The following is a 23483-nucleotide window of genomic DNA, read 5'->3' as shown; positions in this document are numbered from 1 at the left end:
TCCATGAACAAGAATCTTTTATTCAATTCTTGTATTTTGAGGACCTTATGATGACTTTAGTATCCATAGTAATTGCTTTTACATTGCAGATTTAACCTTTCCTTTCCCTTTAACTTATTCTTTCTCACTGTAATTTCTTTTTACCTCCCTGGTCCTTGTATTTGCACACAGGAGCAGTTACTATTCTAATGATACACAGCATGAGACTGGAACTAGTGAAAGATACATTTAGGGATGTGAGTGGGTTGGAATGACACAAAGAATATTATTCTTAGGAACAGAAGCAGCAACAGAAGGACCATTAAATAAATGATGAACATACTGTTCTGTATACTCTTTTGTGTATATATATATATATATGTACCACACTACAACTACTATTGATTAAGTGTAAACCAATCTATGCATAATTCAAGGAACAGATGATGCAAAAGGAAAGATATTTTAGTCTTTTAACTAAATGTCTTAGCTGTTCTTGACAAAATTATTACACTTCAGATGACATTTGGCTGCGACTGTATAGAACCAGATGAGGAATTCTAAAACCAGTTATTAGGTAGATCTATAGATACCAACAACAGTTCCTACTTAGCCCCCTGTATAAGGGAAATTAATAAACTTGAGTGTATTTAGTCAGAGCAGCTGTGCTCTAAGCTTCCCACGCATTCACACAACACGAGAGTGTTATATCACATATTCCACATACTGTATTTAGTTTTTTTTTCATGTTTTCAGTTCAGTTGGTGTCCATGTGTATGCATGCCAAATGTCAGTCATAGACACAGATACTGTATGTGATTCCACTGAACAGTCATGGTACTAAAACCCAATCAATAATGATGCTTGGCACAAACCCATTCAGGGTATATGGTAGAACGTCTGTGCAGTGTGCTTTAAAAGGGAATCAGACATTTATTCCAAAATTGTATACCCAGTGTTTTTCTTATATTCTTATATTTTGCTACTATTTACTATTATTCAGCTGTTTCTATATGTGTAAATGTCATACAGTTTGGCCAATCAGGACAATGTTTCCTTTTTTCTGCTCTGCAGTCTGATAGGCTGATGGCACAGGGTCTAGAATGCTCTTGCCCTGGCTGGAGTATCACCCTGAAATAACTTTAGCCTGCCCAGGGCCGGATTTACATAGCGGACGCCCCTAGGCCCACTGCAATTTGTCGCCCCTGTCCCCATCCCTTTATTTGCGCAAATTTTCATGGAGATTGTATCTCCTGTGCATCCCCAGTGTTTTTGAACCAATGTGGGTGTGGTTGGGCAGCATGCCGCCCCCCTAAAATTCTGCCACCCTAGGCCCGGGCCTAGGTGGCCTTCCCACAAATCCGGGCCTGAGCCTGCCATTCACTTGAATGAGTAATGCATAATAATGCAAGACTTGCCAGATTCTAAACCCTGGGTTTGGAAAATGATTGTACCAGAGCACATTTCCCATTCAAATAAGTGGGAGACGTACACATTGGATTCAGGCATTTCTATGATGGCTGCATTAAGCCAGTGGAGAATATTCCATGTGCAAAAGACTTTAAGCAAATGCAATAAAAAAAAAAAGAGAGACAATGTTTATGTACATAGAATTGTAGAAGTGTACAATAGAAGTGTAGTTGACCTTCGATCAGTGTAATTGACTCTCAGACTGGGCTTCTATGTGTTTCTATGAAAGCAACATTCTTCCTCAAAAGGCCTACTAACTAATAAGATATTCCAAGTATAACCAATCCTTGAATCTTAGATGCACTTAAATGCCAATATCTTAGATGAGTTGTCCTGTATTTTTGTGTTATTGGCACATACAGATACACTTAGGTGGTAATTTATGAAGCTCCAATTATTCCGAGTTGAGCCGGGTTTCCAAAAAAATCGAAGCTGTCAGGCTATTTACCATAAAATCGTAGCTTTTGGGCACAAAATCCGAAAAAACATAGGATTTTGATTTTTTTAATAAAGTCAATAAAATGATAAAGTCTGTGCAGATTAGGTCGGAGTAGATTTCAGAAAATAGTGAGAACTTTTCGGGTTTTGATAAATAACCCCCTTACTGTATGTACAGATTTAATAATAAGTGGACCCAATATAGAAGCTTGCAGCAAACCACTTAGAACCCTAGTCCAAATACAAAGGCACAATGGAAAACTACTATTGTACACAGTCTTTTATCTAGTTCTCCATTTATGTAAAAACAGCATCACCAAGACCAACAGACATGAAAAATACATTTAGCACTGTATCAATCTCTTCTTCTGCAAGTGCCTGCGAAATTGTATTTGAGATCACCAAATTTTGGGGCCAGATATTCTTGGCTGCCTCCCTGGGTTTAGAGCTTTCGGGTAAATTTTCTAAGTGGCGAAAATTCGTCAGCAACGGCTTTGTAGCCAGTGCAACACTTCACCAGGTGAAAATCTGCTCAGACAACGCTAATTTACTAAAATGCAAAGTTGCGTCCATGGCGCCGAACGCTGGTGAATTTTCGCTAGCGTTACTTCGGCAATCAAAGCAAAGATGCTCTAGCGTTCAATTATGCCTAGGACAACTTCGTTAGAGGTCTTCTCTCAGGCTAATTTGCATACGGCGGGAAATTATAAAGTTGAATGGAAGTATATATGTTGCAGCAAATACATTACATTACACAAGTCCAGGGACCTTAATAAAGAAATAGAGTTGTTATAATGCCCTACACATGAGCCCAGTGTATAGTTTATGTGCCATATGTATGGGGGAACCCGGTTACCCAAAAATATTTTAATGATTTATGCAGGCTATCACTCTGAAAAAGGGAAAAGACGCCAGCGGCTTTTGGACTAAAAAATATAATGTAAGTAACAGAAGAATGAGGAAGATCTATGCACTCCATGGCACTTCACCTGGTCTGAGCTGGCAAAGGCAAGTCTGGTAAAAGAGGTAACGTTCAGTAAAATCCGCATCTTAGTGAATTTGCGGAGTAACGTCCATTCGCCAGAGCGAAAATTTGCCTGCCGATAGAGTCCAAACTTTTAATTCATTTAAAAAGATGGGTGAAGCTAAAGAAAAGTCACAGAATGACGACAGAAAAAAATAGTTTAAATTAAGAAAGGCTCCTATTTTCATATAACTCCTTTTTGCTCTAGTACGCCTCAAAAGTCTCCTTAAACTTTATCTACTAAACTAGATTAATTGCAGCCTCCCTCCCCCCTTTTAATTGCGCATCTCGTGTGTGCTACATTTATCCTCAGACCTCCGCTGTTTATTGAGATTATTTAGGCACAATGGTACTCTCTGGAATACTGGAGATTATGCTCAATTGCCACCAATACTAGAGATTATGTTAAAATGCATCCACAGAAATTCTGAGTAAAAGAGTTCAGCTTTATTTGCAGGAACACTTGGGATAATGTTCAATTGTGTCCGAAGTAATAATGAAGATTATGAGTAATGCAGGCACACTGAATATGGAGTATGTGCATAAGTGAAGGAATTACACAGGAGTAAATGCAGTAATACAGGATTATTTGACAATGCAAGTGCACAAAACTGGGGATTCTGCAAGATTCTTGAAGATGATGTGCCTATGTACTTGCAGGAATGCTGGAGATTATGTACAGATGTTTCAAGGGATGCTTATAAATCACATGCAGTGTGAAAAATACATAAGGAAAGGTTGGTTATTATTTCTGTGGCCCTGGAAACCCTGTTAAGCTTTAAGCATGCAAATGTTTCTTGGATGTAAAACCCTAATAAGGTGGTCGAAGTTGTGCCCTAGTGGAGTTTTCTATGTTTTATAAGTGTGGCCCAGTTTGTACGTATCATTGATGTCAAAACATAAACTTTCAGCAATTAAGCCATAGCAAAGATTAATTATTCAAAATTATAGTAACTATATACTAACGTAAACATTGTGGCCCTTGTACCATACACAGACTGACCATCTGTTTGAAATGTTAATGCCCACATTTAAGTCACCAATAGGACAAAAAAATTGACAAAAAATGCATTTTAAAAGAAAATAAAAATGTTAGGAAATAAAAACAAGCAAATAAAAGCTCTAAATACGAGAAAAGTGCTCCCCATTAGTTGTTACCAATTTAGAATTCAAAGGTACTGAGCTGAAAGGCAAGACCAATTTAGCACCAAGGGACTGATATTTGTTGAGGCAAAGTGAATTTGTGTACAACGGAGTCCTGTGGAAAATTACTGTTATTCAGCCCAAAATACCAAAATGGCTTCTGTGCTGTTTGGCACTCTAAAGAGAGAATAGGCCAGCAGTTGGTTTAAAAACGCAATTGCAAGGTACAATAAGTGCTAGAACAAAGTATTTTAAGGGACGTCTCTATTTGCAGCATGAGTGGGTTGGCTTGAAGACAGGAGGAAAACTCTCTCTTAGCCAGACTTAGATTAAAGTGCCCAGTAGTTTATTTTTTACTAATAATTTGCTTTCAATTTCTGGAAGTATACACCTTATGCTAGATATTAAATCCTATTACATTTATTTGCAGCGCTGAGTTACTCTTATTTGCTTGTAGGTTCTATCTTGTTGTTAAGGCACTTTTTAGAAATATTTGTGACTTGTGCTAATATTCTTTTTGCGTCACAATTGTAGGGACATATTTAAAAAGCTGTATAAAAATGTCACTGAAATACAAAAAAACTTTAAAACCATGGTAAGCTAGGTTACTGTAGTACAAGCCCTAATCAATCTAACAATCTACAAACACCATTTCATTAACAATAAGTCCTGCCTCTGTCACTACAGTCTTGGGCCTCCAACTTCTACTGGGTCCCTGCCTGTCTTGCCCTGATAGGGCTGGCTGATCTCTGATCCTTCTGTGTACCTGCTCCCAAGCAGAAGCTATACTTTTCAGTGCAGATAAACTGAACTGAGGAATCCTCCAGAGAGAGGCATAAGGGTTATCAGGACCAAAGCAGAAAATTAGCACTTACTGAGGTCTTAAACACCATAATGGGGTACTGGGGTACCGGGGCACTTGTTTTTGCCCTGTTTAAAAGGTTTACTCAATGGGGAAACAAGTGCTCCCCTGTGCCCCTCACAGTGGATGTCTTAGCTTCTTGGAAAGGTTTCCACTAGATAATGGAACATTGCTGATGGGATGTGTTTTCATTTATATGTAACAGGTTGGCTACTGATGTTCGGCAAAGGAGCCTTCCCTAAATTGTTGCTACAAAAAATATCATTGTATGATATGGTGGCACCTCAATGATAGGCAATAGCCCAGTATAATAATTATAATGGTTGGCCACATACTTTTTCCCATAATGTGTATTCTCAGCATTTCTGCTGTTTGCCACATTAAGGGGCAAATTCATCAAGGGTCGAATATCGAGGGTTAATTAACCCTCGATATTCGACTGGGAATGAAAATCCTTCGACTTCGAATATCGAAGTTGAAGGATTTTGCGCAAATACTGCGATCGAACGATCGAAGGAATAATCATTCGATCGAACGATTAAATCCTTTGAATCGAACGATTCTAAGGATTTCAATCCAACGATCAAAGGATTATCCTTCGACCAAAAAAACTTAGCTAAGCCTATGGGGACCTTCCTCATAGGCTAACATTGGGTTCGGTAGCTTTTAGGTGGCGAACTAGGGGGTCGAAGTTTTTTCTTAAAGAGACAGTACTTCGACTACCGAATGGTCGAATAGTTGAACGATTTATAGTTCGAATCATTCGATTCAAAGTCGAAGTCGTAGTCAAAGGTCGAAGTAGCCCATTCGATGGTCGAAGTAGCCAAAAAAACACTTCGAAATTCGAAGTTTTTTTACTTCGAATCCTTCACTCGAAGTTAATGAATTGGCCCCTGTATGTCTAATCAGTTAACAGCACACATAGGCATCCATTCTGAAATATTGAGAAGATGGGCAAAGTCCTTACCCAGCATCAAAATATTTTTCTAGACTAAACCTGTATATTTATTAACTAGATGTTACGGTCATGCAAGGTCTGATGGATTTGTATGAATTATTCACTGGTAAAACCTAGTAAACAGTTTCAATAATTTTATATCTAGCAATTAGAGTGTGTAAATATTAATAATATGTTGCATTCTATATAACACAATTATTTGGCAAGCAATCGCATATTTTATATCAAATTTGCCGCAAATTCGCGCCTGGCGAATAAATTCGCCCATCACTATTTACTAGTAAAAGGGATTATAGTTCTCTACCATGAACAGCTCAAGGACCCATATATGAAGAATTCTTGCTCTAGAATGTGTTACAGGTAGCAATCTTGTTTTGCACATAAACAGCCAGCATATACAGCCAGGACTAGTTTCCTATGCATGGGTAAAACTGGAGACAATACAAACAATATACAATAAAAAATTTGTTTGCTCTTAACGAAAAAAAAGACACTTTTAACTTTAAATTCGCAAAGTCTTTATTGAGAAATAAGTTACCGATTCTCTGCTTGCGCTCCTTCAGAAACCACGTCTGGGCGAGGATCCATCGTGCAGTGCTCGATTTCTCCTCCCTGGCTATATCCTATAAAAGGCAGGGTGGGACATTCACTAAGATTCGTAGTTGCGCCGGCGTCCACTTCCCCCGCACATCGCCACGCTTCGTCCCACTTCGCCAGGCATATTTTCGCCAGCTCTCCGCAAATTCACTAAAATCCGAAGTTGCGCTCAGGGGTAGCGGTAGCGTAAGGTTGGGAAGTTGCGATAGCGTTAATTCGCCTACTACGCTAGCGATCCTTAATTTGCATACGGCGCCAAATTAAATTTTCAATGGAAGTATTCGTAGCAGCAAGCCTGGGAAACCTGCAAAACATCAAATAAAATTTTTATTTTGCCCTACACATGTGCCCACTGTATGGTTAAGTTGCCATGAGTTAGGAAATGTAGGGGGGAAGGAGGGTAGCCCCAAAAACATTTTCGATCTTTTTCAGCCTATCACCCATAAAAAAAGAAAAAACACCAGCGTTTTTTGGGACTTAGAAAAATTTTTAACTTTTTTTTGAAGCAATCCCTATCTACTCTATTGCGCTTCGCCTGATCTGAGGTGGCGAAGGAAGTCTGGCGTAAAAGGTAGCGTTCAGAATCATTCGCGCGTTAGTGAATTTGCGTAGTTACGGCCGTTGCGCAAATTCGCCAGGCGTAAGGGTGCGAAGTAACACTAGCGAATTTAGGCCAGCGTTCGTTAGTGAATCGGCGAATTAACGAAAATGCTCAACGCTGGTGAATTCATGCTAGCGTTAGGCGCTTCGGCGTTTAGTGAATTTGCCCCTAGGGAGTAGAAATTGAGGGCCGCACGATGGGTCGTCGCCCTGTCGACGTTTCTGAAGAGGAGCGCAATCGGAGAATCGGTAATTTATCTCTTATTAAAGACTTTGTGAATTTAAAGTTAAAAGTGTCTTGGTGTTTTTTTTTCGTTAAGAGCAAACATTTTTTTTGCTCCTGATGAAGATCCCTGTGGGGGATCAAAACGTTGAGGCTTAATAATAAACATTTTTTTGTTTTTTCACTAAAACCCTGTAAAGGCCCGCAATCCTTGTTTACTGCTTTTTTTCCATGCTGGCACCCAGGTATTAATTTTGTCTACGGAGTGCACCATTCCTTTGGTTTTATATATAAATACAACACAGCAGGTAATTACAGTTTTTTAAAAAATATGTAAATACAAGAGTAAATATGGCAATTTCCATATACTCAGATGAGCCCCAATGGAACCCCCCATTTAAATACAGGGGTATTATGCCTTGTTTAAAGCAACAAGCAGTTGCTACAAATTCCAGAGGGTGTTCCCAGCAGTTTGAGGCACAAGTGAATTTTTTTTGGGACAAAATTTCTCATGATTCAGTTCAACTGAATCTCAGTTCCCATGTACTTCCATTATAGTCTTCCATATGGCACAAATCGTCTTATGTCACTTGAACTTATGCCCCACATATTTTTGGCATATACGCGCAGCAAATCTTAATGCTTACTGGTATTAGTGAGAGTAGTATCAGCAAACACATAAAAATCCCTGATTGATGTCTCTAACAATAACTAATAACAGTAAATTAAAGAGAAGAAATCTAATCAAACAGGAACATATGCTGTGTGGAGCTCTTTCAGAGATTAAGGATTTAAATTTTGTGTTTTTACTGATATATATTTTCTTTAGGGTTCTCCTCTGTGATGTACTAGCTATTCTTAGATTGCTTTTGAATACTAGGTTTGAACTGAACTCAATTTTGGCTCAATGATTTTTCTAGGATTTTTGAGACTAAGGCTGTGAACAAGGGTTAAATCTAAAGTTATTCACTTGGTAAATGTATAGGTATAGAATGTTCTACATTTCTACATGATCCCTGATAGATTATCAGTATCTATCTATTTACCTACCTATCTAGTTCTACACCCACACATATACCTATATATATACACACACACAAAAGCAGACACGCAACATTTATAAGTATATTATACTGTGAAAGTGGGTGACAGGAGAAACCATATTTCATAAAATATAAACAAGAAACATCGATTCCCAGTTGTCTTATGCCCAAATGATTCAGGACAAAAATAAATATACTATAAAGGAGCAATTGTCCATGCTGCCGAACACAGGCTCAGTATTATTAGCAACAACATCAGCAGTAATAATAATAATAATAAAGTAATTATGCATGGGATGATAGAATCCCCTCTTATACTAAGCCTACTTTTAATTTAGAAAGTCTTATAAAATGTAAGAATATTTGCATCCTCGCTTGATTTATAACTGAAGATTGTAAAGCTTGTCAATGTGCCGTCACATATGTATTCTGAAAGAACAAGACTTTAGCAATCGGCTGATTTATTATTTCAAATGATCACAATCCCAGTTCCGCACAGCAATGCTCTGACTTACCTTAGTTGCTGAAAATGTAAACAGGCATTCTTTGTGGTAGATAATGTTCATCATCTGTCCGGCTGAAAGCAGCAGAAAAGATTTAGGCTTTTCTCAGTGTTCTGCCATTTCAGAGTGGGTGACTCCAGCAGTAAACACAAGGGGCTGGAGGGGTGTGTTTAACCATCACTCACAAAACAGTACATTTGTAACTTTAGCTTTCTTGGGAAATGCAAATAATTCACGAAACAAGACCACAGAAGAAAAGAACAATGCTTAATGACGGCTCAGTACTGAATGTCAAACACATGCAATTTAGTGTCCCCACCATTTATTACTCAACCTTAACTTGCTAGCTCCCTTAGCCAAAAAAAAGGACGGCAGCATTAATTCCCTGTTCCATTCTTTTTCCTTGTATACTGAGTTTGCATGTCATTTTCTTTCTTGATGTATAATAGCACAAAGGATGCCAGCCTTTAGAAGCAATGTCAATAATCATTCCCTGGCACATGGAACTGGCTGAATACTTCGCAGGCTTTGAGAGTGGAAGACACAGCGTGGTTTTGTGCTTCAGTGCCACAGAAACCAGTTTAAGACAAATAGAGCAGCCTAGCACAAAGGAGAAATAAGAAAATGTAACAAAACCAGAAAACAAATAGCAGAAAGAAGAAAATGGCTGCTGATTTACAAAAGTGTAAGAGGCAATGAAAGTTCAAACGTTGGAAGCATCCATATGGGCAGGGAGCCAAGTATCCTTAAGGCATCATTTTGTGCATCTGGGAAGCCAGAAAACAGGCAGATCTCTCATTTAAGGGCAATTCTCATCAGCAAAAAATAGTAAAAAGACTCTAAAAACGCATCTATGCATCATAGTACAGCCCAGCATATGTAATCAGGATATTGTCAGGGAGCCGGGATGCTCCCACCAGGGAGGTAGTCAGGATCAAGGAGGAAGCCCACAAGGGAATCAAGGTCGCGGTATCCAAAGGGTAATCAAACGGTTTATCAAAAGTCCAGGCAAGAGTTCAGAAGGCAGGCAGAATAATAAGCGAAGTCCAAAGTCCAGGCAAGGGGTCAGGCAACAAACAGGAACAAGATTAGTCTCAAAATAGCAGACAGGAAACCCAGGAAACATGTAGAGAATGGATCCTATACTTGGGCGCCATTCTGGCGTCTAGGTAGGGCTTTCATTTTGAATTTGGCACCAAAGTGACATTATCGCCGCTACCCACGTGGCGGCCATGGGCGCCGCCATTTTGGGAGCGACGCCGGCAGGGGAGGACACGCCGCCCGGAGCTCCTGGCGGCGATCGTGACAGTACCCCCCCCTCACGGGGGGCCTCCGGACCACCAGGACTTGGCTTCTGGGGAAATTTGGAGTGGAAATCCCTCACAAGACGAGGTGCATGGACATCAGAGCGTCCTTCCCAGGAGCATTCTTCAGGGCCAAAGCCCTTCCACTTGATGAGGTACTGAAGAGAGCCCCTGGAGATTCTGGAGTCAAGGATCTTTTCCACCTCATATTCTTGTTGACCATCCACAGAGATAGTAGGAGGGGGAGGCTGGACAACAGAAAAGCGGTTGGAGGTAGCGGGTTTCACCAAGGATACATGAAACACGTTGGGAATTCGCATCTCAGGAGGAAGCTGAAGTCTGACAGCCACAGGATTGATCACCTCAGAGATGGAGAATGGACCTACAAACTTCGGACCCAACTTAGGAGATGGCACCTTCAACCGAATGTTCCTGGAAGACAACCAGACTTTATCACCGACCTTGTAGGGAGGAGAGGGTCTACGTCTACGATCTGCAAACGTCTTATGAACCAGAGCGCTCTTCTCCAGGTTCGACTTGGTTGCAGCCCAAATAGCAGACATGTGGGCTGCATGGTCATCAGCGGCCGGAACATCAGACAACACAAAGTCCTGTGGGAAGGCTTGAGGATGTTGACCATACACCGACATAAATGGAGACCTTCCAGTGGAAGTGTGGCAGGCATTGTTATGAGCAAATTCTGCCCACGGGAGGAGATCAGACCAATCATCATGACAAAGGGAAACGTGGTTCCTCAGGAACTGTTCCAAGGCTTGGTTCACTCGTTCAGCCGCTCCATTTGTCTGGGGATGATAAGCTGAGGAGAACTGTAGATTAATACCCAGATCTTTGCACAGGGAACGCCAGAACTTTGCCGTGAATTGGGAACCTCTGTCAGAAACGATCTCGGCCAGAAAGCCATGCAGGCGAAAAATGAACTGAATAAACAACTGTGACAACTCTACTGCAGATGGAAGCTTCCGTAGAGGGATGAAGTGGGCCATCTTGCTAAAGTGGTCAATGACAACCCAGATCATGGTGTTCCCACTGGAGGGAGGAAGTTCAACTATGAAGTCCATTGCCAAGTGCATCCAAGGACGAGAGGGGACAGGCAACGGCTGTAGTAACCCGCTAGGCTGAGAATGGCTGGACTTGGAAGTGGCACAAACAGTACAGGCAGTAACAAAGTCTTTGACATTTTTACGGATTGTCGGCCACCAGACTAGACGCCGTAAAAGTTCAAGAGTTTTAGCAGGACCAGGATGTCCAGCTTGTTTGGAGCTATGAGTCTGTTGCAGGATAGGCAGACGAAGTTCAGGAGGTACATATGCCATTCCGATGGGGGTATCAGGAGGGGCAGAAGATTGACCAGACAGAATTTGATCAGCAAATTGAGGGTACAAAGAAGCGATGATCTTGACAGGAGGAATAATTGGCTCTTGTCTTTCAGGAGAACGATCCACCGGAGTGAAACTTCGAGACAGAGCATCGGCTTTCCGATTCTTGGAGCCGGGGCGATAAGTCAAGACAAAGTTAAATCGAGAGAAGAAGAGAGCCCACCTTGCTTGTCTGGGATTCAGCCTCTTGAGAGATTGGATGAACTCAAGATTCTTATGATCTGTGTAGATCGTGACTGGGATCAAGGAACCTTCAAGGAGGTGACGCCACTCTTCTAAGGCAAGCTTGACAGCCAGGAGTTCTCGATTTCCTACATCATAATTATGTTCGGCAGGAGAGAACTTCTTAGAGAAATATGCACATGGGTGCAACTTTCCATCAGAGGGATGTCTTTAGGACAAGATAGCTCCGGCTCCAACTTCAGAAGCATCCACCTCAATAAAGAAGGGTAACTCCGGATCAGGATGGCGGAGAACCGAAGCGGAAGTGAAGGCATCCTTCAGGGATTGAAAGGCTTCAATAGCAGACGGGGGCCACAAGCTGGGTTTACCCCCTTTTCGGATGAGGGCCAGGATAGGAGCAATGCAAGAAGAGAACCCCTTAATGAATTGCCGGTAGTAATTGGCAAAACCAATGAATCTCTGGATTGCCTTAGTGCTTCTCGGTAGGGGCCACTCTCGGATTGCAGACACTTTCACAGGATCCATCTCGAAACCCTCTGGGGAGATGATATAGCACAGAAAAGGAATCTTGGACACTTCAAACACACACTTCTCCAGTTTGGCAAAGAGAGAGTTCTTCCTCAAACGAGAGAGTACTTCCTTCACCTGGGAGCGATGGCTTGCAAGGTCCTTGGAGAAAATCAGGATGTCATCTAGGTACACGACCACAAACTTTCCCAAGAGATCCCGGAAAATGTCGTTCACGAATTCTTGAAAGACAGCGGGGGCATTGCAGAGACCAAAGGGCATTACGAGGTACTCATAGTGCCCATCACGAGTGTTGAATGCTGTCTTCCATTCGTCACCTTCCCGGATGCGGATAAGGTTGTACGCCCCACAGAGATCCAACTTAGAGAAGATTTTAGCCCCCTTCAGTTGGTCAAAAAGTTCTGCGATCAGAGGCAAGGGATACCGGTTCTTAACGGTGATTTTATTAAGACCCCGGTAGTCAATACAAGGACGTAGGCCTCCATCCTTCTTCTCCAAGTAGAAGGATCCAGCCCCAGCAGGATAAGTGGAAGGGCGAATAAACCCCTGCTGGAGATTTTCTTGGATATATTCCTTCATGGCAGTGGTCTCTGCTGGGGAGAGAGGATAAGTGCGACCTCTAGGAGGCATGGTTCCAGGCAGGAGATCAACTGGACAATCGTAGAGACGATGAGGAGGGAGAAATTCTGCAGACTTTTTACAGAAGACATCAGAGAATTCCTTGTAAAAGGAGGGAAGCGTCTTCAAATCAGATGTAGAAATATTCACCCTCTGGATGGGTTCAGCAGGAAGGCAGTGCTGTTGGCAGTATGGACTCCACGGGAAACCTGCCCCGAGGACCAATCAATGATAGGGTTATGCAGGCATAACCAAGGAAGCCCCAAGACGACTGGAACAGAAGGACAGGAAATAATCAGGAATGATAACTTTTCTTTGTGTAAAGTCCCAACCTGCACAGGCAATTCCCCAGTCATCATAGAGATAAACTCGGATTCAAGGGGTCGGTCATCAATGGCGGTTACACGAAGTGGAGGAGTCAATGGAAACAGGGGAACATTCATATGCTTGGCAAAGAGAGCGTCCATGAAATTTCCGGCAGCTCCAGAGTCAATAAAAGCTGAGCCAACAATGGTCTTAGTGGACAGATGGATCTGTAAAGGCAGAAGAAACCTGTGAGAGTTCTCTTGTGACTTGGGAGTAACACCCCCTACATGAGTCTTTCCAAGGTTACCTTGAAGAGGGGAACTCTGAGGCTTCACAGGACAGGAGTTGGCAAAGTGAGATTGACCCCCACAGTAGAGACAAAGTCCAGCCGTACGTCTTTCCGAGTTTCTCCTGTTCAGAGAGATGAGCTCTTCCGACTTGCATAGGTTCCTCCGGAAGAATAACAGAAGGCTGCTGGGGGGTAGGAGTAATAGAGGTCTTTGAAAGTGAGGAGCCAACATGGGTTGAAATTTCTTGACCCGGTCCCTATCAGCTTGATGTTCTCTCTGACGAGTGTCCACCTTGACAGACAAAGCAATGAGGTCTTCAACCTGCGTGGGTAATTCACGGGAGACCAGGTCATCTTTGAGGCGGATAGAGAGACCATTGTAGAAGGCAGCATGATAGGCATCATTGTTCCAACAAGTCTCTGCAGCGAGAGTACGGAATTCAATGGCATATTCTGCTACACTGCGATTTCCTTGGCGAATCTGGAACAGACGAGAAGCAGTGGTCGCCACCCGACCGGGAGCATCGAACACAGTCCGGAATTCTTGAAGAAAAGCTTTGGAATCATCAATTAAAGGAGACTTCTTCTCCCAGTGCGGAGATGCCCATTCGAGCGCTTTCCCTGCCAGACGAGTGATCACGAAACCAACCTTTGCTCGCTCAGAGTTAAATTCTGCAGGTTGCAGGGTGAACCGAATCTGGCACTGATTCACAAAACCACGACAGGCTTGCGGGTCGCCACTGTAGAGAGGCGGTGCAGGAATACGTGGACCAGAAGTGGAGGACTGTGTAGCCATGTCGGCAGCAACTAGCGTGGGCGTTGTCGGCGTTGGAGTAGTCGGCGTCAGTATGGATAACTTTTCCAAAATCGCCTCCAGCGTGCGTCCGACATAATTTTGCCGAGCTTCGTATGCCTCCATGCGGGTATGCAGACCTCGAACGGCCCTGCCGAAATCTGGCTGAGCTTCCTCAGTGGGATCCATGGCCCAAGTATAATGTCAGGGAGCCGGGATGCTCCCACCAGGGAGGTAGTCAGGATCAAGGAGGAAGCCCACAAGGGAATCAAGGTCGCGGTATCCAAAGGGTAATCAAACGGTTTATCAAAAGTCCAGGCAAGAGTTCAGAAGGCAGGCAGAATAATAAGCGAAGTCCAAAGTCCAGGCAAGGGGTCAGGCAACAAACAGGAACAAGATTAGTCTCAAAATAGCAGACAGGAAACCCAGGAAACATGTAGAGAATGGATCCTATACTTGGGCGCCATTCTGGCGTCTAGGTAGTGACATCATCGGCGTCCTTGCGCCGACGTCGGCGCACTGACGTCATCACGCCAGCGCCGCTACCCACGTGGCGGCCATGGGCCCCGCCATTTTGGGAGCGACGCCGGCAGGGGAGGACATGCCGCCCAGAGCACCTGGAACTGCTCCGGGCGGCGATCGTGACAGATATATCAATAGAAATATGCCATACATACATCCAGAACATACTTATAGCCTTTTGCTAATGCATGGAAATGATCTCATAACAGAGTATTTTGGAAGACTTACTGGTGATGGAATAGAGTTATCATTGAATGTAATGCTATGTCATAGTGTAGCAGATTGCAGCTATTTCCTCACTAGTCCAGCAGACAAATCAGATAACTTTGGAATTACATGTTAGTGAACATATTCCACTCGTATAAACAACAAAGAGGGGCGCATTTACTAAGGGTCGAATATCGAGGGTTAATAAACCCTCGAATTCGACCCTCGAATCTAAATCCTTCTAATACAATTTCTGTCTTTTTTTCACTTAATGCCACTCTCTGGGTGGCTATAAAAATTGGCGACAATTTTGTCTATATTTGGTGCTAATTCTGGCAAAAACCTTTAGTAAACCTTGCAAAACAACTTACATAGCATGAATGCAATAATAAGCATTAATAGATATGTTTGCCAGAATATTTGCAATGATAGATGTGCTTACTCGTAAACTTGCTCTAATGGATTTTCTTGCGCAGGCTATTATTGTTGCTTATCGCACCTTAGTAAACTGATGCCTATGACTTCATTTACAAATGTACTTGGGCACATACTTTCTTCTATCTGACTTTGGGGGCCACAATACATTGAGTCAATGCTGATGAATTGCATGCATGGATGCTAGGGGACCATGAAACTACTGGCAGTTCTAGGGTTGCCCAGTTGACTGGGCCCATGATACAGCTAGGTTGTGCTAAACAATGAACACATATTGCTGCTGTTATTAATACCACAATATCTGGAAAAGTCGCAAGCGTTATTTAAAATTACGCCTTTGCGAAAAGTTTAGCACTGCTCACAATGTAAAATCAGTTGTTGGTCAATATTAAATTGAGCATTTTCGCTAAGCAAAGGCGTTAACACCTAGGGGAAAATTTACTTAAGGTCGAATATTGAGGGTTAATTAACCCTTGATATTCGACTGTCAAAGTTAAGTCCTTCGACTTCGAATATCGAAGTCAAAGGATTTAGCGCTATTCGTTTGATCGAACGTTCAAACGAAAAATTGTTCAAACGAACGATTAAATCCTTCGAATCGTTCGATTCGAAGGATTTTAATCCATCAATCGAACGATTTTTGTTTGACTAAAAAAAGATTGCTAACCCCATATGCTAACATTGACTTCGGTAGCTTTTAGGTGGAGAACTAGGGGGTCGAAGTTTTTTCTTAAAGAGACAGTACTTCGACTATTGAATAGTCTAACAATTTTTAGTTCGAATCGAAGTCGTAGTCGAAGGTCGAAGTAGCCCATTCGATGGTCGAAGTAGCCAAAAAAAACATTCGAAATTCAAAGGTTTTTTTCCTCTATTCCTTCACTCGAGCTAAGTAAATGGGCCCACTAGCGTTTTGTTAAATATTTTGTTGCAAAAAAGGTTTTGCGATTGTAAAATTTTATTACATCCACTGCGAACGTTTGCAAAAACGATTTGTCTGCAAACTTTGCGATGAAATACTTGAGGTCTGTAACCAGTCAAAAAGGAGGCAAATATGGTCGCTAACATTCGCAAGCATGTTTGTGCAAGTTTTTTGCGCTAGCAAAACATATTACATTCCCCCCTAAATATCCTATTAATTCTTAATTTCATGTTTCTTCATTGTGATCAGTTTGAATTAGATTTGTGTCAGCTGTGCATTTAGTCCACCTACTATAGCAGTGTTTCTTAACCATTTTGTCAGAGGAGCAGTAAAGTGATAACTGGGAGCCAAATAATCTACAAAGACAGCCCAATTTTATATCATATTTATACAAATATTAATATTTTATTTAATATTATTTATTTTATATAGTATATAATAATATTTATTTAGATTTAATGTAAGATCGAAGTTAAATTCTACTGACTGGGGTAATGCATGTAAAGATGCTGACGAAAAGCAGCAGCAGGTGAATTGTGGGTAAGAAACAGGGCACCTCTCAACTTACTTCCATTCATAAATAAGTCCATGGGGGTATTTACTACAACTTGACTTTTTCTCACTATGTAAAAAAAATTCAACCAAACTCCCAAACCCAAATGCCCTTAGTTTACCAATAAATCTGAACTAAAAAAAGCACATCAGGGAAAAAGTTGTGCTTTTCGTGCATCAAATTGAATTGTACAACTTTTTTGATCTGACACCCGATTATTGAGAGAAAACAAACCTGAAACCCTCAAAGATCATGAAAGTAAAAATTGTTTTTTTTTAAATTGTTAAAGGGATATCTGCCATTAACTTTTACATGATTTTAACAGATTTTTGCTGGATTATTTTCGGATTCAGATTTTTAGCAGCTTTGGAGCATAATCAATCTAGAAAAATTCAAGTTTCTCCCTTTAAAAACTCGACCGGAAAAATTTAAGGTTTAATATATAGGCCCCCAAGTGGAAATGAACTGTAGGAAGAAGAATAAAACTAAACATTGCATGAAAAAGATGACTCAAATTGTTATGAAATCTACATTTATTCAAAGATATTCTGCACTTGACTTCAGGTCAAAATAAAAAAGAATCACCAGACGCAGATTAAAGCATTTCTAAATGCAGTTTTGCACAGTGCTGTTTCCCCACATCAAAACTGACAGCAAACTGCTGCTAATATTAACAGTAAGTGGAAACCAGAGAACACTTTGGTTTCTGAGTTCTGTTTGTCTTAATTACTAGATCCCTGGAGATGCTGCAAAACCAATACATGAATCCACCTGTTTCCTTCTCTATCATGTTAAATCAAAGTACAAGGAAAAGATATATAGATATACCACTGGGCTATTATATTCCTGGAGTGATAACATTCTTTTTATTACTCTGTCTTCTTGGTTTGAGAATATAAAGAATCAATTAGAAACATTTAAGGCTCAAGTTGAGGATACAGGGTGATAAAAATTCCGCTCATGAATACATGAATTTTGATGCTAATCTGTATCAGGCAAAAAAACTTGAAAAAAAATTTACATGCTCATTGGGTCAGCTACCATAAAGATTCTGCTACTGCCATTATCAAACTCAAGGGTAGAGGCAAATGAGAAGGCTGATGAACAGTGACTTTTTATTAAATCTGTGCAATAACCTTATTGGTATCCTCTTCAGACAGACAGTGGTGGTCAATTAAATGCTACCCGACCCCAATAGCCAAATTTTCCCTCTGACCCAGGGCCGCAAAGTGATGTCAAACAGAAGAAACCTCCTGGGACCACAGGGGAGGGTGGAGGGAATCAAGCCTGCACTTTTGCCAGGTACCTAACTGTGTTACCTGCGGACTGCCCAAAACCCAAACACCCAACCCGGTGCAGGACTCTAGCTGGCAGTGCCAATCAATGGGCTACAAGCCACCGTAAATGCCATTTCCCATAGTGTTCTGTTTTGATAATTGTAAATGTTTTCACTCTGCACCTTATAGTTGAGGATAACGAAGCTGCATAAATCCATGTTGCTTTTTTAATTAATTCATGGTGTTCCAAACAATAGAAAAAAACATATCCAGGTCCAAGCATTCTAAAAAAAAAAAAACAACAACCCATAACCTGTACCATAAGATATACTAGTTATGTAACTCACCAAATCACCCCTCTGCAACACAACAAACACACACAAATAAATGAGACAACCCACATAACTCTTTTGGCACCATATAATATTGACTCCTTAATTCACAATAAAGGTCTTTGATGGAAAACTGTATTGTTCAATGATTTATTATTGACCCTTAATTTATTATTTAGGGGCAAATTCATCAAGGGTCGAATATCGAGGGTTAATTAACCCTCGATATTCGACTGGGGAATGAAAATCCCTCGACTTCGAATATCGAAGTCGAAGGATTTTGCGCAAATACATCGATTGAACAATCGAAGGAATAATCGTTCGATCGAACGATTAAATCCTTCGAATCGAACGATTCGAAGGATTTTAATCCAACGATCGAAGGATTATCGTTCGACCAAAAAAATTTAGCCAAGCCTATGGGGACCTTCCCCATAGGCTAACATTGACTTCGCTAGCTTTTAGGTGGCGAACTAGGGGGTCGAAGTTTTTTCTTAAAGAGGCAGTACTTCGACTATCGAATGGTCGAATAGTCGAACGATTTTTAGTTCGAATCGTTTGATTCAAAGTCATAGTCGAAGGTCGATGTAGCCTATTCGATGGTCGAAGTAGCCAAAAAAACACTTCGAAATTCGAAGCATTTTTCTATTCCTTCACTCGAACTTCATGAATGGGCCCCTAAACATTAAAAAAAGACAATTGGACTAATGCATTTATTCCCAAGACCTGTTAAGGTTTTATCTCTTGGGACTTCAGAAAATGGGACAGTGGAAAAAATGCATATTGAAGTACCCCCTGCCAACTTTTAGATCGTTAGAGCCACTGTTAGCATTTTACACATTTTAAAGATTGTGCTAACAGGGGCTCTAACAATCTAAAACTGCAAATCATAGAAAAGGTTGTGATTTCGGTCAGGAGGTGAGTTTCTAAAAACTTTAAATTCCAGGGAATTGGACATTTGAATTAAATACACGCGCCCCTATGAGTCTAAATTCAAGGTGGGATGTTTCATATATGTTTCATATTTAACTTGATTTATTTTTACATTTATTTGTTCTTTATTTCCGACTTACTTATGTTTATGAATTTATTACCCAATAATTAGCATTGCCCCCTCTCATAATCTTTGCTTTGGCCAAACGCAACAGGTTTTGAAACACAATAACTAATTATCTTTACATGCTAATTCGTTGGTGGCTCCCTCTGTCACTCATTCTTTTGATTTGATTATGACACCAGTTTTTAAATGTATTCTGTAATTTGTCCTATAGATGAAGTTGTTTTTGTATGTATACAAGAGTAACTCACGCCCATCTTGTGTAGCCTATGATTAAGGGGGGTTCCTGCAACGCGTTAAGCTTCTAATGCAGTCCAGCTACCTAATTTTTTAATGTATTAATAAACAGTACTTTTTACTACAAGAGGCAGTGTGCCACTCTATTTTATCAAGTGTTGATATGCAAACCCCCTTTTTTAAAGAGAATCTAGAGTTTAAGTTTAATATTGCTTGGTTTTATAGGTCATAGGGCACTGGGCTATTGTACTCCTTGTCTAAATGATTTGGCGTGTTGAGCATTGTGCCATCCCATGATGCAGGTGTGGCAGCACAGTGTGCAAGCATAGCAACCTAAACTGGGAGGAGGGTGGCCACCCAATTGCTCCGTCTGCAAAAATCTGTTGGGGGATGCTGGCAGTTTTGAAAAAAGTTGGAAGTCTGTAGATCTCAAAACCATGAACTAAAGTTAACTCACTCTGCTGTAACCCTGATCTAAAGAAAACCAGTTAGTATATTATAAAGCTCTTAATAAAGTTTAAAACAAGTACATTATCTGAAGCATCACAAGATAACTTTGATTTTAAATATAAATAACGCAGTTGGAAATGTATTATTTCCAAACATTTAAAACATCTGTTGCCTTGCGCATTTAATTTAATTTTTTTCGAGAAACTTAATAAGATAATTAAGTGTTAGGTAATCTTTTCAATGAGTTCACTTGGATGAGCAAAGACATCTTAGCCATGTTCGAATGTCTACTAAAGTACTGCTAATGAAGCACTTCGCACAAATTACCCTCTCCCAAACATAACACACTTTTGGGATAAATGCTTTATAAATATGACTAAGCTGTCTTAGAAGTATGGCATTTGGGACCTATCCTATCGCAGACAAATGAAACAGGAACATTGCTTCTTTTTTTTAACAGTTTGTTTCCAATGATCCTTGTTTCTCTATATTTTCTTTGATTTACACCCAGACATAGCCATACCAATGGTCCCAGGAGCTCCCATACCTGGAAGGACATACTAGACAAAATCTCAGTTAGAGATATTTATATTCACATCAAGTTCTAAATAGAGTATATCTGACATCACACAGGTTAGCATAGATTTCAGGATGTTTTGATACCTGTATGAAATGTAATCTATATAAGCGAACTTAACGTCACGTATTCTGGGACTGCCCTAAAAGATAATACTGCTGGGCTGAGAGACTTGTGACTTGGTTCTACCAAATATACAGACTCCCACTTTCAGACTTACAGAAGGCTAACCTTGAACTCCAATGAAAGACTGCCTTTACAAATCCTGCATAATGCCAAGAAAGCAATTTTTAGTTAGTGGAGACTCCAATGCAGACTTTCTGGAAAAAAATGGTGAAAAACTATTTTCCCAGCCAAAGGTTAATGGACATAGCCTGAAGATGCCCAGAAAAAGTCTGAGACCAGAGATCTAAAATGTACCGGTACTTGAATGTTGATGTGCATCTAAGTGAACTCCCACAACTTATTTGTAGGGATTGCCCATCCCCAACTTCTTAGTGCTTTATTCCTTCCCTTCCTCTCACTTTAAGCAAGCTCTATATCTTTCTTTGTTATATGCCATATTGATCCTAAACAATCAATAACAACTTAAGTTATAAAGACATTTATATTTTAAGTTAAAAACCTTGATTTTGCCCTACAGTAAAATGGTTAATTTTAATGGTTAGCCACAGCTCAAGTAGAACATAGAGTAAGGTTTCCAGATTTTCAAACTTAAATCTAGGAACAGATATGCAGTGCTACACATAACATGAAACACTACCTTATTCTGAAATACACAATAAATACACTTTGATTTTACAAGCCTGCAGTAGGGTGGATTCCTTGGAGTGCCTGTGTTTGGTAATTTGGTAGATCCATTTTACTCGTCAGTTTTCATCAGGCAGTTAACAATTCATTTCATGAAATCCTTTGTAACACTGACCCTATATTTGGGTACACCATGGACCGAATAATCAATTGTGTCTTTTTAGCATGCTAACAAGGGCCTCTAAAATTCCTTTGCTGCTGTAATAACACATTTTTTGGACTAAAAGGATTTATTTAAGTTATGCTAATGATTAAATCAATCAGGAGTTTATTAGCATTTCAGTCTGCATTTGTCCCCAGTGATGCAGTTCTTTATCTAACTGCTGAGCTACTACTATTACATGCTTTTGGCAAAAGAGCAGATAGACTGGATCACTGGGTAAAACATTCCGAATAACTTGGTCTTTCAATATGTTGATATCTATTATATATTAAACCTATGTTCCCTACATTGAGTCCTAGGTTCCCTACATTTCCCCAATAATTTTGAAATGAAACAAATGCTAGTTGGGAGTGGTGGATGATAACAAATCCAGTTCAAAAGCCTGTTTCTTTATCTTGTCACTGTAGACATTGTCTATAAAATCTGGAAAGAATATAATTAATCAAATAAAATAAGCCCACAAAAACATAAGAGTTCCTACCTGCAGATACTGACATAATCTCTCTTGTGGCTGATTGATTGATTCAGATTTAACCAGAGCTTGGTCCATATTAATGGCAGGCTTTTGATAAACCTCCCGTGCCCTGCTCACTGTTAGCGAAGATGCCCAAGAACTTTTCTTTAATATCTGACTATCCAGATTCACAGGTAGATTTGTACAAGTGTTGCATTTCACATCATTATTGCTCCGCGATGACTTTAATGCATGATCATTAATTGTATTGTATGCTTCCATAAAATACTGGGAAGTGGAACGATCAGGGCATCTCCCCATAGTCATGACAGTAGAAGGCCCGTGGTAGATGCAAAGATCATTGTCTAAGTTATCCTGTGATCCCCACCATCCTGATATATTAGCCCTAGATTTCACTTCTGCTCTCCTCTCTTTGCTTTTACTACGTTTTCCATATCTCACAGTTTGCATTTCGTCTGAATTAGCTTTGTTTCCATTGGCATTTCCTTTCATTGGACCCTCAAGGGAATGGGATTTAGTGAAAAGTTTTTGAACTGAATGAACTAAATGGCGTATCCTCCCAGGACTGTCACTTCGGTGTTCTACTGCACTTCTTTTATATTGCAATGTGTGATAACCATCACGATTAATGGGAATTTGTCTTTCAAACTGATCCAAGACAGATGAAGGAATGCGGTTGCCTTTTCCAACTGATCCATGGGGAACTAGAGCGGAATCGTCTTTAATGTCATGGTGGGAACTATAATGTCTTCTGGGAAATGTACTGCTGGCAATCTGGTCCCCATATGATATCACATGATCTACTGGATAGGAGTTCCTTTGAGCATAGTAGGGATGATCTGCAGGGTGAGGATCCACGGGATTCAGCAAATATGGCTTTCTATCTGTGTGATGAGGCAGAGTTTCGCATACTGAATCACATACAACCCCATGATGATGGCTTCGGCTGCTTGATAATCCTTTCATTGTTGTCTTGAAGAATACTGCTAAGTCATTGACTAATGATGTTGGTTGATAAGCCAAACTTTATTTCTGAAAAATAAGAAACATATGAGCAATTTGGACCATTTAACTGATTGTTTTACAATAATATTTTTTTTAAACCCATAGCTGTATAAACATATCCATTCAATTGTTTTGCCTGAACAATGTGAGACTTTTTAAAGGAATTGACACTCAGCAGCAAAGGGTTTTCGGATTCTGACTTTTTC

General features: G+C 40.5%; 1 protein-coding gene across 3 annotated transcripts in view; it reads right to left on the bottom strand.

The window, feature by feature from the left end:
* Window positions 1–23483, bottom strand: part of dlgap1.S (discs, large homolog-associated protein 1 S homeolog) — a 307453-nt gene that overhangs the window by 119752 nt on the left and 164218 nt on the right. For 2 of the 3 annotated variants that reach the window (XM_041567834.1, XM_041567833.1), the window contains exon 5: window positions 22279–23304. In XM_041567834.1, the coding sequence (XP_041423768.1) occupies window positions 22279–23238 (960 nt within the window). In that variant the 5' untranslated portion in view covers window positions 23239–23304. Of the gene's footprint in view, window positions 1–8852; window positions 9088–22278; window positions 23305–23483 lie in introns of those variants that run through there. The other variant, XM_018268896.2, reaches the window with a different exon arrangement.

This window comes from Xenopus laevis, chromosome 6S, assembly GCF_017654675.1.
Source record: "Xenopus laevis strain J_2021 chromosome 6S, Xenopus_laevis_v10.1, whole genome shotgun sequence".
NCBI classification, from domain to species: Eukaryota; Metazoa; Chordata; class Amphibia; order Anura; family Pipidae; genus Xenopus; species Xenopus laevis.
The sequence above is the reverse complement of the archived record's forward strand: the minus strand, read 5'-3'. Positions and strand labels throughout refer to the sequence as shown.